At 48.8% G+C, this 15,442-nt stretch overlaps 1 protein-coding gene across 1 annotated transcript in view; it reads right to left on the bottom strand.

Annotated features, from left to right (window-relative positions):
- Window positions 1–15,442, bottom strand: part of NPR2 (natriuretic peptide receptor 2) — a 571,736-nt gene that overhangs the window by 185,684 nt on the left and 370,610 nt on the right. Inside the window, exon 7 of the mRNA XM_085627733.1 lies at window positions 13,732–13,816. Within this exon, the coding sequence (XP_085483859.1) occupies window positions 13,732–13,816 (85 nt within the window). The remainder of the gene's footprint in view (window positions 1–13,731; window positions 13,817–15,442) is intronic.

Genomic DNA, 15,442 nt, shown 5'->3' with positions numbered 1-15,442 from the left:
TATGCCAATCAGTCTTGACCCTGTGCCCAATGGGAACAGTCCAGCCCGAACTGCCAGGCCAGGTCCTCCCTGGACTGGAAACAAGCATCAATGGCCAATGTAACCTGACAGTATCAATGGCCAGTGTAATAGGAAGACCAGTGGTGACTTGTGCCCAGAGACTGCATCAATGGCCAGTGTAACATGACAGCATCAATGGCCAGTGTAACACAACAGTATCAATGGCCAGTGTAATAAGAAGAGCAATGGTGACTGGTGCCCAGCGACAGCATCAATGGCCACTGTAACATGACAACACTAATGGCCAATGTAATAGCAATAACATCAATGGCCAGTGTAACAGCAACAGCACAAGTGATTCTCTCACTAATCCACAGCTTCCATGTCCAGTGACCAGCGCATAGCATCAGGCAAAAGCATCAATGGCCAGTGTAACAGGACAGCATCAATGGCCAATGTAACAGCAATAACATCAATGGCCAGTGTAACAGCGAAAGCACAAGTGATTAATCTACAACCTCTATTGCCAGTGACCAGCACATAGCATCGGGCAATAGCATCAATGGCCAGTGCAACAACAACAGCATCAATGGCTAGTGCAACAGTGACAGCATCAATGGCCAATGTAATGTGAAGAGCAGCAGTGCCTAGCAATAGCATGAATGGCCAGTGTAACATGACAGCATCAATGGCCAATGTAGCTGGACAGAATCAATGGCAAGTGAAATAGGAAGAGCAGTGTGATTGAATCAATAACCTATGCTACAGAAAGAACACCAGTGCTGGTGCCTAACAAACGAATCAGTGGCCATTGACTGGTGCCTAGCAACAGCCTCCATGGCCTGTGACCAGCACATAGCATCAGACAACAGCATCAATGACCAGAGTAACAGGAACCGCACAAGTGACTCCCTCCCCCATCAACAGCATCAATCAGCAGCATAACTAGAAATGCAGCAGTGACTGTGTCTAGCAGCAGTACAGGGGATTAGCGCTACCAGCAACAGCACCAATCACCATTGCTGAAGATATAGCATCAACTTATCAGCTCCAAAGAAAGAAACAAGGAGCAGTAAGAAACAATTTACAAACTGAAGCAAGAGTTCTGCAGTTTGAATGCATGGTATGTATGGTTGTATGCAGCGGTGTTATATGCATCTGTAAAGCGCTCTATCATCACCCGCAAGGGTTCCCTGGTGCTGAACTGGTGTGAGTGTGTCTAGCCCTGCTAATAGTAGGTTGTTTAATTGAAAAGCCAGGTCTTCAGCTTCTTGTGGGGTTCAAGAAGAGAGGAGGAGGCTCTGATGGCTTAGTGAGAGGTCATTACATACTTTAGGCGTGATGTGAGAGAACGGCCCTCCTTCGGATCTGGTTCTGTGTATGCATGGGATGTGTGCGAGCAGGAGTCTTGTAGAGTGGAGGTGTATCGTTGGTTGTTGGAAAGAGATGTGACTGTTCAGCTAGGTGGGTCCTGAGTTGTGTAGTGCCTTGAATGTGTGTCTGAGGAGTTTGAATTGGGCACGTTCGTTTATCAGGAGCCAGTGTATTTTACTGAGGTATGGTGTGATGTGAGCTCGGTGTGGGAGAATGAGTATCAGTGTGGTTGTCAAGCTCTGCATGGTTTGTAGTCGTCTAGTGAGTTGATTGGCAATCCCAGCGTATAGGGTGTTCCCTTTATACACCTGGCCGGTGACTAGAGAGTGAGTGACAGCTTTTCTAATGTTGCTTGGGAGCCATTTTAAGATCTTCCTCAGCATCTGAAGAGTTTGAAAGGCATCTTCAAAGTGTGGAAGCAGGATGCAGTTGAAGATTATTTTGAGGTTCCGGGGGTGGCTTTTGGGTGTGGGTCCCAGTTCAGCTGGCCACCAGTTGGAGTCCCATGGTGAGGTTTTCTTGCCGAAGATCACTTCTTCTTTTTTGTCTGTGTTGAGATTGAGAGGATTGGTGTTTGTCCAGTTAGCAACTTCAGTCATGTAGGCAGTGACCTCGTTTCTTTTGTTGGGTGCTTGTCCGAGAGGGAGAGTATGAGTTGTTTGTCATCTGCATAGGAGAGGACGTTAATGTGACATGTGTGGATGACATTAGCCAGAGAGATCAAGTATGCATTGAAGAGGGTGAGGTTGAACGATGAACCTGGAGGCACTCAACAGAGGAGTTTGCGGGCTTCTGAGGAGCAACGTGTCAGGCTGACAGTTTGGGTTCTATCCTTTGAGAAGCAGATCCAGCGGAGAGCTGGTATTGGATGCCAACCTTGTGCAGGTGCCTAGGCAGATGTTGTGTGAGATCATGTCAAACGCTGTAGAGAGGTCCAGGACAATGAGGGCTGCCATGTCTACTCCAAAGGTCTTCAAACTTTTGGATGCCGAGACCCCCCTGTCAACATTTTGAGGCATAAGGACCCCCTCTTGACAAAAATGTCTAAACCTGTTGACTAAATTGCGTGGGATGAAAATGTAAATAAGGTTATGTGATGCCGCGTATTTTGGGATAGCATTGCTTCATTATTTTGATATTTGTTACACACAGTAACGCTGAGGAAAGATTTCACCCAATCAGTACCCATTTATAACCAAAATACAGCAATTATCATCAGAAAGATTTCAAGTCAACGTTTGTGAAGGGCCTTCCACTCTGCAGCAATACGTGCTGCCACATTAGAAGCTCACCTGGCCCTGACCGGAAGAAGCAGGGGTCCCTTAAAACCCTGGCGGTTTTGTGTAGAGTTAAGCCTTTTACCCATGCAGCTTTCCTCTCACCCCCTCCCTTCCATCCCTCTCTCCTCTCCTAACCCCAGATCCCTCTCTCACTTTGCAGGTCATTTTCTTTCACCCCTTTTTACAACTTCTGAACTCTCCCCATTCAACCTCTCACTTCACCTTTAATCACCTCTTGCCATTCTGTCCTTTCACTGCCCTCATCTCTAACAGTCTCTCACATTTAACTCATGGCCTCTCTGGCCCTGTCACCTCCCGTGCACCTCAGCACTTCTCATTAACCTCGTCTCTTCATTCAAATTTTTGTCTATTTGTATCTTACACCTCTGCAGTCCCCCCATTCCTCTTTCACATCTCCCCTTTGTTCTAACAGAAGCCCTCACCTTTGGATCACACTCACTTCTTGCGTGTCCACACTTCTCTTCGGCAATTCACATTTCTCCTCATCCCTGACCTCTTCAATCAAATTCTCTCACTCCCTTGCTGTCCTCCCTCATTTTGGGTGCGGATGCAAGTTCAGAATGGGATGAATGAATGTATGATTACTGATGGGCATGTTTGAGTGAGTTGCATATTGAGTAGTGAGGGGGACAGGTGAGTGAAGTGTCACATGAGTGCAGGATGAGTAGTGTACTCGTGTGACTGCAGGTTGAGGTATAGTGTGAGCAGGACAAGTGCATTTTGAGAGCAGAGTGATCACTGTGAGTGCAAGGTGAGCGGGTGAATGGTGCAAGTGCATGGTGATCAGTGTGAGTGCATTGTGATCACTGTGAGTGCAAGGTGAGCGGGTGAATGGTGCAAGTGCATGGTGATCAGTGTGAGTGCATTGTGATCACTGTGAGTGCAAGGTGAGCGGGTGAATGGTGCAAGTGCATGGTGATCAGTGTGAGTGCATTGTGATCGCTGTGAGTGCAGGGTGAGCGGGTGAATGGTGCAAGTGCATGGTGATCAGTGTGAGTGCATTGTGATCACTGTGAGTGCAGGGTGAGCGGGTGAATGGTGCAAGTGCATGGTGATCAGTGTGAGTGCATTGTGATCACTGTGAGTGCAAGGTGAGCGGGTGAATGGTGCAAGTGCATGGTGATCAGTGTGAGTGCATTGTGATCGCTGTGAGTGCAGGGTGAGCGGGTGAATGGTGCAAGTGCATGGTGATCAGTGTGAGTGCATTGTGATCACTGTGAGTGCAGGGTGAGCGGGTGAATGGTGCAAGTGCATGGTGATCAGTGTGAGTGCATTGTGATCACTGTGAGTGCAGGGTGAGCGTGACAATGAAGGGCGAGAATGAGGAATGAGTTGTCTGAATGCAGGGTGCATTCCCAGACCCATGAAGTAACTCAGCATGTTATTGACGGGGCGTAGACTTTAAGATCTAAGTTAAACTATTGCGGCATTAATCGGGGATCGAGGGTGAAGGAAATAAATAATGTGCTGATCCTGCAACAAACTTCCAGTCCTATGGTTAGGGTTGCCAGCAGATTGTTTTGGTGGCCCAGTCGGTACAAAAAAAACCAGTCACCTAAAGCGGTATTTTCAGCGCTTATCTATGCATACTTCCCAGGGCCGGCTTTAGTGCTGGTGGTGCCCTGTGCAACCATGTTTGTTGGTGCCCCCCACAATGACCACCCCCACCACTGATTCTCTCACTAGCACCCTTTAACAGTGACCAAGTCTCCATAACCCCACACTCTCAGATGCATTGAATTAGTTATATAGTGCCACTCATACCAGTGTAGGGTGTCCGAGCACTTTGCATCACACACAGATTACACAGAGACAATCAATCATAAGTGTGTAAATCAGTGTATAGGAAATGTTACATAAGCCAAAGGACTAAAAGTATAGGAGTCACATGTCATCCATACTGGTAGGCAGTATAGTTCAAGAGTGCTTGGTGTGGAGAAGCACAAACTCAGAGTCGAAAAAGAAACAGCATAGTTGGGAGTTTCCTTTAATAATAAGAATTGATTTCTAGCCAAATTAACCCTTTTTGCAACATTAATCAATGGTCTAATAATGTATTCTTTGTAGTGTGTATGCTGTTCTAGGATGAAAGTTAATAGCTCACTATTCTCTATTAGGACTTTAAGTTATAAATTGCAAGTAACAAAAGGATGTCTCTTTTGAAAGCAGTAACCTGCTGATCTGTTTACATCACACGCACTCTGTAATCTACTTGGTACATGTTCTTTGCAGCAGGCATATTAACCCTCTGCACTAACTTCACATAAGTCAAAACCTCAACTATACAACATTCTGCTCCCTCTCCAGGAAGATAATTAATCACATGAGGTATCTTGACATTTATGTGAGGCCTGGTAATTGGGAAAGAAACGCTGCAGCAGGTGCTTCAACTCACGGCGCCCCCAGGAAGCCAACTTTGTATTCCTTTCCATGAAATGCATTCTCACACTAAGGCAGTGAATGTAAAATACAAATGCTAGGGGGCCCAGGGGGTATTGGAACCAGCAAAAAAAACCTAAGCCTCTGTAAGCAGTTTACAAAGGCATGTTAAATGGTCTTTAAAGACCTGTGAAAAAACACGGGGTGCCGGAGATAGGAATCCAGACACTGCCCACCTGAGCCCCCAGCAGCTCAAGTTTCACTGCAGCAGCCCGGGCTGAGACACAGTACGGGGGAATGGGGGGGGGGGGGCTGAAGCCCTTGGGCCTGGGCAGAAGTGTGACTGGGAAGGCGCGACCCCCTTTGCATCACTCCACGGCCCCCCTGGGGGTCGCGCCCCACAGTTTGAAGACCCCTGGTCTACTCTGTCAATGATCGTGCGGCTGCCATCTGTGGCGGCGATGCGTGCTGGTTATGTACAGTGGGTAGGCCTGAATTCAGACTGCGTGGCATCGAGGAGCTGGTTATTGCTGAGGTGGTCAATAAGTTATTGGTTGATTAGTTCCTTTAAGGCCTTTCTCGGTAGGATAGGAGGGGGATAGGTCTGTAGTTGGAAAGTGTGGCTGGGTCAGAAGATGGTTTCTTGAGCAGGTGCCATGTTTCCAGATGTCCATGAATAAGAGTCAATGGAGGCGTTTAGGGTCGGTGTTAGTGCTTCGCTAATAGCTGCTACCAGCGATTTCAATGGTGGCGACGGCAGGCAATGAGTTCAGCCTTCGTTCATTGGCCATGATTGAAAGTTACGTTACAACAGTCATGGGGTACAGTTGAGAGTAGAAGTTGCTGGATATGGAGGTAATTTTGTTAAAGAAGAATTCCGAGAGTTTTTTGCAAAGGTCTTGTGAGGGGGTGATGTTGCTGGAGGCAGCAGGAGGAACAGGGAAATCTTTGATGATGACGAAGACTTCCCTGCTGCTGTTAGCACAGGCGTTGATGCGATCTGCAAGAGTTGTGAGCTTGGAGTTCCGTATCTGCCGGGGGTAGTATCTTAGGGCTGATTTGAAGATGTATTTACTGCATTGTGTTGCTTGTTCTCCATTTGTGCTCCAGTTGCTTGCAGTGGTGTTTTGTCAGTCTGAGTTTCTCTGTGTACCAGCTGGCCTGTGCTCAGGTTCTTGCCTTGGGTTGTGCTTGAGGGGAGCCAAGGTGTCATGCAGTGATCCAGTAGTTGGTGCCAATATAGTGCCAGGAAATAAAAGCGTGATGTACATGGTGAATTGGAGGAGTGTATATTTTATCGAGGATGATTAATAGTAGGGACCAGTTTGCAATCCTGTACTGTGGGGGAACAGGGGGAGTGAGGAGGTGCTCTGTAAAAGTTGTGGTATCCCACGGAGCCATGCAGCCCTTACTGGGCATATACTTAGAAATCTTTGTTCTTCTTGTCTTTTCATTTTTTGGTACCATTTTCATATTCAGGTCTGGTGCTGCTGTGACTGCTTGTGTTGCCTTTGCATATGGAAGTGGATAATTTTTCACTCAGATGTGCTGGTGCTTAGATTATTGGTTCTTTATTGGTGATCAGGAGGACTTGAAGATGATAGAGGTCTGGGGGGGGGGGGGGCATCCAGCACCGGGGATCACGAAAGGCACCATGTGATTGCTCATCCGCAGCCCTCGGAACCAGGTGACAACATGTAAGCGAGCCTTCAACAGAGCCTCGGTGGAGTGGGGATAGTGGACATGTGGGAATGCCTTCAACTAAGTCACTGTGCAACCAGTTCAATGGACTTGAAGAAGGGACATCAAAGGAGCCACTGCAGAGTCGTGGACAGTGGGCAAAGTAGAATGCCTTCAACAGAGCTACTGTGGAGTTGGGACGGTGGACATCAAAGATGGCCTTCAGTGGAACCATTGTGGAGACAGGACAATCGGTCATGCATTCAGCATGGTCCTCTCATATATAGGCTTCTGTTCATCCTGACGCTCCCTAAGAAATTGGCGATTGTGAAGTGCAGTGCTCATAAGAAAGTTACTGACAAGGTGCGTGAGGGGAACACTTTTGCAGATCAGACAGCTAAGGAAGCAGCCCGAACAAAGATGAAAAGAATGTTTGCAGCAGGTCCAACCAGGTGGGCACCCAAGTTCTCCATGTTTGAGGATACACTTGAGAATGTAAAGGAAATTCAGAGTGAGGCCACGATGGAGGAATTAGTGGTGTGGCAGGAAAACACAGCAAATTTGAATGATGATGGATGTTGGATTGATAAGTCAGGGAAGCAGAAATGGATGTTGCCGGATGCATATGTTCTTCCTGTAGAGACAATGGCCCATGGGCAAGCTCATATCAGTGCTATGGGTATTTGCAAGTTGCTAGATCCCGTATGGCAAAATGACAACATTCCCAAGACAGCTACACACTTAGTAAAATACTGCATGGTGTGCATGATGCACAATCCTGGCAAGGGTACCCCCACACCACCCGTGGGTCGAGGCCTACCCCACTAAGGAAAATACAGCCATTGCGACTGCAAAGATACTCCTGAAGGAGTTCTTTCCTTGTTTAGGCTTGCTCCGTCTGATCTAGAGTGATAACGGAAGTCATTTTAATGCCAAGGTTATCCAGCTAGTTTGCGAAGGACCACACATTAGAAAGAAGTTTCATGCTACGAATCACCCCCAGTCAGCAGGTTTGGTTGAGAAGTGCAATGGTACTCTCAAACTGAAATTGGCAAAGATTCAGGAGACTACAGGGCTGCAGTGGCCAGATGCTTTACCATTAGCTCTTTTGTCCACAAGAGCAACAGCACATTCTAGGACAGGGTTGTCACCTTACGAGGTCATGTTCGGACGCCCGGCGAACATCTGGGGAGTCCCGCGGCCTCGTACATTTTCTGAGATTGAGGTATCCTTTACTGATTGATTACCTGTACTGGTTGACTAAAGATCTGCGTTCTATTCATCAACAGATCGGGGACACACTTACCGCAGTACCTGAGGTGCCTAGACATGATATTCGGCATGGGGACTGGGCCCTCATCAAGAATTTTCAGCGGAAAAGGAGCCTGGAGCCTCGATGGAGGTTGCCGGATCAGGTCCTCCTCGCTACAAGTACCGCTGTAAAGTTCTCTGGCCGAAAGAACTGGATCCACTCCTCCCACTGCTGTAAGGTACCCCTGCCTTTACCCTACGATCAATGGGTGAGGGATGTTATTGTGGACTCGGACTGTAAGAGAGTACCACGATTCGTTCCTTTTTCCTATGCCAAGCTCACATGGACCCCAACGGATGCTGAAAATAATGAAGTACTAAATGCGGCAGTTCCCCGGAGATCACAGCAATTAAGGAGCCCCTTTCCATTGCCATTGACCCCTCTGTGCCTGAGCCCCTTTCACCGACCCTTCTGTGCCTGGAGTCACTAGGTACAATTTGTGCCCCTGACGGAGGAACAGTGCACCAAAGGAGAAGTCAGATTAGTCAGGGACGGACTGTGCAAGTTAGGGCGTACTCTGCTGTAGTACCAACGTTGTTAGTTTAGGGCGAGGTAAGATTGGTGCGCTGTTCTGATAGTGGACAGGATAAATTGAATGTGCCCTCCTGGAGGGGGGTGCGTTATCCTGCTCGGCGTGGGATTCATCGCGAGCCAGGACTGAGCAGCTCCACCGCCGGTACTCAAGAGCACCAGCGTTGATGAACAATAGGAGTCTACCAGTGAGGCTCAGACGGACACTGGAAGCACTTGACCAGTTTTATTGCATTCCTTTTTCCTTGCTTCATAATGTATCCATTTGGTCGGGCCACTACTGAGGAAGAACAGCCATTTGCACCTCCGCGCCCAGTGCGGGGTTGGTCCACGAAAAGAAAAATAGTTTTTGTATCAATAGTTGCGATAACACTGATAATTGTATTGGCAATATCCTGGTTTCTGGATGAGAAGTATGCTGAAAATTCTTTGGCTGGTACAACACCCCCATCCCCTGAACTGCTTTTAGTTACTTTGGCTCCACACAAGACAATGCATAGATTGTCCTACACCGAGAATGCTTTAATACAAATGTTACACCAAGCTCATCATGTGTCTAACCCAACTGATTGCTGAGTTTGTGGGCTGCTTCCCTCAGTTACTCATAAAGTTGATAATTTGTTGCCCATGCCACTGTCATACATCAGCAGTTGTGGCGGTTGGTTTGAGTTGCTTGGTATGGTACCTCATCCTTCCCAGTTCTGTACTCTGGATAGGACACATGGTGATTCTCGCACTATGGTACAGAATGTACATTCCCATCACAGGGTTCCTACTGTAGGACAGGCAGGACAAGAGATGCTCAGTAAATGTTTTTAAGGTCCTGTATGAACGCATACAAAATTGTAAAGAATGAGACATGGCTTCAAATGGAAATGGCTGATTTCCAAGGGTTTAACAAGTCTGAGTATTTCCAGTCTTTCCAGGCTCTTAATGTTACCAAGGACCAGCCAATACCAGTGTCAGTGGTCAACAAAACAGCTAGTTTCTGTGTTCAGGGGACAGGGAAGGTAAAAGTGGGGGAGAGCAGATGCAATTCCACATATGAATTGAGAACAACGAATAGTCCGCCCTGGTTACCGCCCCCTAATGTTTATTTTGTTTGTGGATCCCATGCTTATGTATAGCTTCCAAAGGGATGGTCAGGTATATGTTATCTCTCTTTCTTCCTTCTCCTTGTATATGTTGCTCCATCCAATTATCACAAAGATCAGCAGTTGCCGCATAGGAGCACGCACCTGGCCCAGGTAAAAACGGTCATTGACCCAAAGGATGTAGATCAGACAGATACAGCCATCAATCAATCAATCAATCAATCAATCAATCAATCAATCAATCAATCACGGAATTTGTAGAGCCCACTACTTACCCGCGAGGATCTCAAGGCGCTGGGGAAGAAAATAAGGGAAGAGAGGGGGGGTGCCGCTACTGGTCGAACAGCCAGGTCTTGAGTAGCCTCCTCAAGGTCAGCAGGTCTTGGGTCTGTCGTAGGCTGAGTGGAAGGGTGTTCCGGGTTTTGGCGGCGAAGTGGGAGAAGGATCTGCCGCCGGCGGTGGTGGTTCTTCGGATGCGGGGGATGGTGGCGAGAGAGAGGTCGGCGGAGCGGAGCTGGTGGTTGGGGACGTAGAAGAAGAGCCTTCTGTTGAGGTAGGCTGGGCTGGTCTTGTGGAGTGCCTTGTGTGCGTGGATGAGGAGTTTAAAGGAGATTCTCCTGTCGACGGGGAGCCAGTGCAGGTTTCTCAGGTGGGGGGTGATGTGGCTGTAGCGTGGTACGTTGAGGATCAGGCGTGCCGAGGCATTTTGAATGCATTGCAGTCGTTTGATGAGCCTGGCCGGGGCTCCCGCGTAGAGGGCGTTTCCAGAGTCGAGTCTGCTACTGACAAGGGCTTGCGTGACTGTTCTTCTTGTATCTGTCGGGATCCACCTGTAGATCTTACAGAGCATGCGGAGGGTGTTGAAGCAGGAGGAGACTGCGTTGACTTGCTTGCCCATGGAGAGCGTTGAGTCGAGGATGACTCTCAGGTTGCGTGCGTGGTCGGTGGGTGTCGGGGCTGCCCCCCGTGTCGTAGGCCACCAGAAGTCGTCCCAGGCTGAAGGGTTGGAGCCGAGGATGAGGCCCTCCGTCTTGTCCGTGTTCAGCTTTAGTCGGCTGCTCTTCATCCAATCGGCGACGGCCTTCATTCCTTTGTTGAGGTTGGATTTGGCGGTGAGGGTGTCCTTGGTAAGGGAGAGGATCAGTTGAGTGTCGTCGGCGTAGGAGATTATGTTGAGGTCGTGCTGTCGGGCGATGCGTGCGAGCGGGGCCATGTAGATGTTGAACTGTGTCGGGCTGAGGGATTATCCCTGGGGTACGCCGCAGTTGATCTACGGAGGCTTCGGATCAGAACGGGGGGAGGCGGACGCTCCGGCACCCAGCCGCAAAGCAATTTGAGGATGCTACAAAAGGCTTTTTCCCTTTTTGGAGCCCCATAGTCAATAGCCTCCAAATTTGTCAGCTCACCAGAGTTGTTGAGGCAGTTATCAATACAACGGCCTGGATAATGACAAACATTACAGCTGAGCTCCAGGCTATGAGACTAGTCACTTTGCATAACAGGATGGTGTTAAACCTCATCCTCGCAGATAGGGGTGGGGCCTGTCGCGTCATTGGCAGTAACTGTTGTGTGTCTATACCTGATAACGCGCCCAATGTTTTTTCCGCCATACCGAACTTGCATAGGTTATCAGCTGAGATACACCAAGAGACATGCACCTGGACACTCTCTTGGTGGTTCTGGAATATATTGGTGATGAGGGGTTGGAAGATTCTCCTATTTTTAGTTGCAACTGCTTCTATTATTCTTATATGTTGCCTCTGTATACATTGTCTCCCAATGTGTTTTTCCTATTGTGTACAAGCTCTCACCCCCAAGCCAAAGATATCAGTTCATGATGCAAGTACACTAATTATGTTGCAGAAGGTAGTTCAGGAAATTATGGAGATTGACAAGGGCATCTTTAAGCCCGCATTTTCTCTTGCAATTTCTATCTCTGATAATAAGTATGTGGATTGCTCCAGGTGTTGATGTACTTTTGCTAGTATGAAAAATAATGTCCTCCTCACACACCGTGAAAAATGGTTTAGCAAATGCTAAAAGGAGGGTCTCTTGGAATAAAATATAATGCCTTTGTTGTGTTGCTACATGTTGATTTGCTAAGTTAGCATTTGCGGCACCTTTTTATGTTCAGCCGCCATTTTGAGCCATATTCGAAACTAACTTTTCTCCGCCTCTGTTAGAAACAGCCATGGTGAATTTTGTTTTCTTCAAGGTTGGGCCTCGCTGTACTAATGATTAAACTGTCTTGTTATGCATACCTTCACCACTAGAGGCCTGACCCCACTGGTCCAGCGATGTGCGCAGGCAGAACGACCTTGGCGCAGGGATAGTGTGTGCCCGGTCTCAGGATCGAAACTCATCCTTATGTACCTTCTTTGTGTAGCTGGTTCAAACTGGAAATTTCCAGTTCAGGGGGTGTCCTCATTGGTTTTAAACTGTACATGATGTATCGCCATGCTTGCTGAAGTCAGTCCCAGGAGGCTGGTAAGACTTGACTCCGCTCGAGTGTACCTGAATAAATATACTTGGTTTGTATTCTCTACTGTCTGACTGGCTCTTCATTTGTTTGGCAGGCTGCAAGGTGGTTGTGAGTGATGCGGGTGGCCCTAATTGTGTCACTTCCTTCAGTCTTTAGTTTCTAGCAGAATTGAAGAGCTGTGGAGGAGGCTCTGATGTGCAAGGTCAGGTCTTTCCAGGTTTTAGAAGAGAGGTAGAAGGCAGAACGGCCACATCTAGTTCTGTGAATGCGGTGGGAGGGGTTTGTTTGACTAGGAGTCTGGCTGAGTGGAGCTGTCTGGTAGGTTGTGGAAGTTTACATTTATATTCATAGCGGTATGTCCGGGCCAATGTTGTGTAAGGCTTTGCAGGTGGGTGTGCATGTATGAACTTGTTTGGTGCGGCCAGGAATTAGAATGAACTCTGTTTTAGGATCCTGATTGCAGCTTGGAGATCAGGAGTGTCGAAAGCAGCTCAGTAGTCAGAGGGTACTCTTATCGTTGATGATGACAGTGTCCACTGCATGCCATCACTTCCGGTGCCACAGGGTTTCTGCAGCTATCCTAGCTATCATGTCCTAGGCTTGTTCACCGGCCTCATAGTTGAGTAAGATTGCTCTCTGTATCTTTCAGGAACAGCAAGTGATTGATTCACAGGTCAGTAGTTTCATAGCTCATTACAGTGGGGTCACTGGTGCATTCTTCAGGAGACGGAGGATCTGGTATTTCTATGCGCGTTTTGGAAGATGCCTTGGATGAAAAGCTTCAACGACGTTGAGGTGTAAAGTGGGGACTTCACTGGACAAGACCTTGTGGCAGTGGGTGCTAGGAGGTCTTTTATGTGGTGGCCCTCGTGTCAACAAGAACGGCCAGAGGTGATAGTCACAATACTGCTCTGTGTGGTTCTGGTGATGCAGCATCTGGCATGTTTCTGGAGTTCCACTTGTTGATGGCGCGATGTGTGGTGCAGGTCATTGGAAGGAATAACAAGGTGTTTGACTGCTCTGTGGGGAGCTGCTTGTTTACTTCACTCTTCTGTAATGGTTGTACGTCTCGGACTGCTCTGGCCATGACCAAGAAGTTTCTGCAAGCACGCAAGAGTGTTTTCAGTTCTATAGATTGTGTTGTGTGCCATGCCAGTCTACTCACGTGTCATGTGTGAACCAGGCCATGGAAAGAGTCGAGTTTGTTGTGTAATTTCGGTGGTGCTTGTGCTTCCAGCGTGGCTGTCCTGGTGGGTCTCAGTGATTCCAGGAGCGGGCCAAGTGCAGCTGCAAGGGAGGTGGATGATGCGAGGGTTGATGGGCAGGTCTTTGAGCGAGTGCAAGCTCTGAAGGCTTGGTGGGTGGAAGGGTGTTAATGAAGGTGATTGGATGCTACAGTAGTGTGTCCAGTCCATGATGTTGGTGGAAGGCTCTGAAGCAGGGGCATGTATGTGAATGTCAGATTGAGGGGGTTCCCTCTGGTGTGCCTTGGTTCAGTGCTTTGTCGGTTGGTGTAATGCTGCTACAGACAGCGAGGGGGCAGTAAGGAGCGCTCAGACACAGCATCAGTGGACCTACCTGAAGATAAGGAAGCTGGAGATCCCGAAGATGACGAAGGTGAGACCAGTGCCCAAGGCCACAATGGCCAAGGTGGAGAGCTGATCTGAAAGAGAGGAGAGCGGTGACTGCAGTGGGACCATCTGACCAACTCAAGAGCTCTGCTGCTTCACAGGATATTCTGGACGCCCATCCGAAAGATCCCTGATGGTGCACTCACGCTCTGATATAACCTAGTGCGAGGGAGCCCGGCTGGTGCACTCATGCTCTGTTATAACCCAGGCTGTGGGAGCCCTGGTCATGCACTCACACTGTGATATAACCTCATCCAAGGGAGCCCTGCCGATGCACTCACACTGTGATATAACCCAGGCTGCAGGAGCCCTGCTGATGCACTCACACTGTGATATAACCTCATCCAAGGGAGCCCTGCTGATGCACTCACACTGTGATATAACCCAGGCTGCGGGAGCCCTGCTGATACACTCACACTGTGATATAACCTCATCCAAGGGAGCCCTGCTGATGCACTCACACTGTGATATAACCTCATCCAAGGGAGCCCTGCTGATGCACTCACACTGTGATATAACCCAGGCTGCGGGAGCCCTGCTGATACACTCACACTGTGATATAACCTCATCCAAGGGAGCCCCGATGATGCACTCACGCTGTGATATAACCTCATCCAAGGGAGCCCTGCTGATGCACTCACACTGTGATATAACCCAGGCTGCGGGAGCCCTGCTGATGCACTAACACTGTGATGTAACCTCATCCAAGGGAGCCCCGATGATGCACTCACGCTGTGATATAACCTCATCCAAGGGAGCCCTGGTGATGCAATCACGCTGTGATATAACCCAGGCTGCGGGAGTCTGACAGATGCACTCACACTGTGATATATCGCAGAGCCAGGGGGCCCAGCTGATGCATTCACACTGTGATATATCGCAGAGCCAGGGGGCCCAGCTGATGCATTCACACTGTGATATAACCGAGTCCGAGGGAGCCTGGTATTTGCACTCACACTGTGATATTACCTCATCCAAGGGAGCTCTGATAATGCACTAACGCTGTGATATAAACCATATGACGGGAACCCTGATGATACACTCACACTGTGATATAATTCAGTCTGAGGGAGCCTGGCTGATTCACTCACACTGCGATATAACCAGTCCGAGGGAGCCCAGCAGATTCATTTACGCTGCAATATAACCCAGTTGAAGGGAGCCCAGCAGATGCACTTACGCTGCGGTATAACCCAATCCGAGGGTGCCCAGCAGATGCACTTACGCTGCGATATAACTCACTCCAGGAGAGCCCTGATGATGCTCTCACGCTGTGATATAACCCAGTCCGAGGGAGCCCGGCTGATGCACTCATGCTGTAATATATCCCAGTGCCAAGGAGCCCAGCTCAGCAGATGCCCTCACGCTGTGATATAACCCACTCCAGGAGAGCCCTGATGATGCACTCACGCTGCGATATAACCCAGTCCGAGGGAGCCCAGCAGATACACTTTCTGTGCGATATAACCCAGCCCAAGGGAGCCCTGATGATGCACTTTCGCTGCAATATAACCCAGTCCAAGGGGGCCCTGATGATGCACTCACGCTGTGATATAACCCAGTCTGAGGGAGCCAGGCTGATACACTCACGCTGTGATATAACCCAGTCCGAGGGAGCCCTGCTGCTACACTCACGCTGTGATATAACCCAGTCTGGG

This window comes from Triturus cristatus, chromosome 2_1, assembly GCF_964204655.1.
Source record: "Triturus cristatus chromosome 2_1, aTriCri1.1, whole genome shotgun sequence".
Classification (NCBI taxonomy): domain Eukaryota; kingdom Metazoa; phylum Chordata; class Amphibia; order Caudata; family Salamandridae; genus Triturus; species Triturus cristatus.
Note: the sequence above shows the minus strand (reverse complement) of the source record. Positions and strands in the feature narration are given on the sequence as shown.